The sequence below is a fragment of the Penaeus monodon genome, chromosome 21 (genome assembly GCF_015228065.2).
Source record: "Penaeus monodon isolate SGIC_2016 chromosome 21, NSTDA_Pmon_1, whole genome shotgun sequence".
Classification (NCBI taxonomy): Eukaryota; Metazoa; Arthropoda; class Malacostraca; order Decapoda; family Penaeidae; genus Penaeus; species Penaeus monodon.
The window spans coordinates 12771299-12772118 of record NC_051406.1 but is presented as its reverse complement, the minus strand read 5'-3'; the positions used below and the strand labels follow the sequence as shown (position 1 = coordinate 12772118).

The window sequence follows — 820 nt, the reverse complement described above, 5'->3', positions numbered from 1 at the left end:
GACTCGACCCAACCTACCTCCTCCGCCGCGGGTTTCGTGGACCCCTCGATCTCGTTGTTCTCGATGTCGTCCGGGTCGGCCTCCGTGTCAATCTTCCTCTCTAGTATCGCCGACTGCCCCGCTGCCCGTGCCTCTTCGGGGTACTTCGGAGGGAGGCTCTCGCACCTGGGACGTGAGGAAGGGAAAATCGGGTCGTGAGGCTACGGTTTCGTCTCCGCATTAATTCTAGGTTTTGTGTTGACTGGGTGAACGCTTGCAGTGTAGGGGGAATGAAAATGTGTACTACTGCACTGCATTCGTCTGTGATAGAGGTTCGTCTACGTGTCTTCGTACGAAAATTGAAAATGAGATGAGGGAGTTATATTTCGCACAATCATATATTTAGTTTGACTTTCAACCACCAAACACGGAGAGAACACCTGTAATGTACTCCTTAAACTGGGAATAAAATATGCATTTTTCCACAGGTCTCCACTCACCAGACAGGCGCATATGTCCTGGGGTCGCAGCAGACGGGGTGGCTGAGCTGGGCATAGGTAGGATACCAGTCCTCGCTCCCACAGGAGGCGTAGAAGGAATAGGCGTCGGCGGGCAGGACGTCGCAAGGAAGGTCCTGACTAGGGTTGTTTTTGTGTAGGATGTGAGGCTGCGTGGCAAACACCTCATTCAGAGTCCAAACCTGCGAGGAGAGGCATGGGCTAGTTTAGGTAATTTTAAGGGGATTATTGACATATAGTAATAGCAGTAAGTAGGTGCATATAAAAACTTTGTGTGTACATGTACGTTTACCTGATCACTAGCAAATACACGTGCATGCATC

General features: G+C 50.5%; 1 protein-coding gene across 1 annotated transcript in view; it reads right to left on the bottom strand.

Annotated features, from left to right (window-relative positions):
* The window catches only part of LOC119586241, a gene marked incomplete in the record, with an annotated part of 43840 nt that overhangs the window by 4937 nt on the left and 38083 nt on the right, over positions 1 to 820 (bottom strand). The window contains 2 exon segments of the mRNA XM_037934944.1: positions 18 to 165; positions 480 to 679. Of these exon segments, the coding sequence (XP_037790872.1) occupies positions 18 to 165; positions 480 to 679 (348 nt within the window).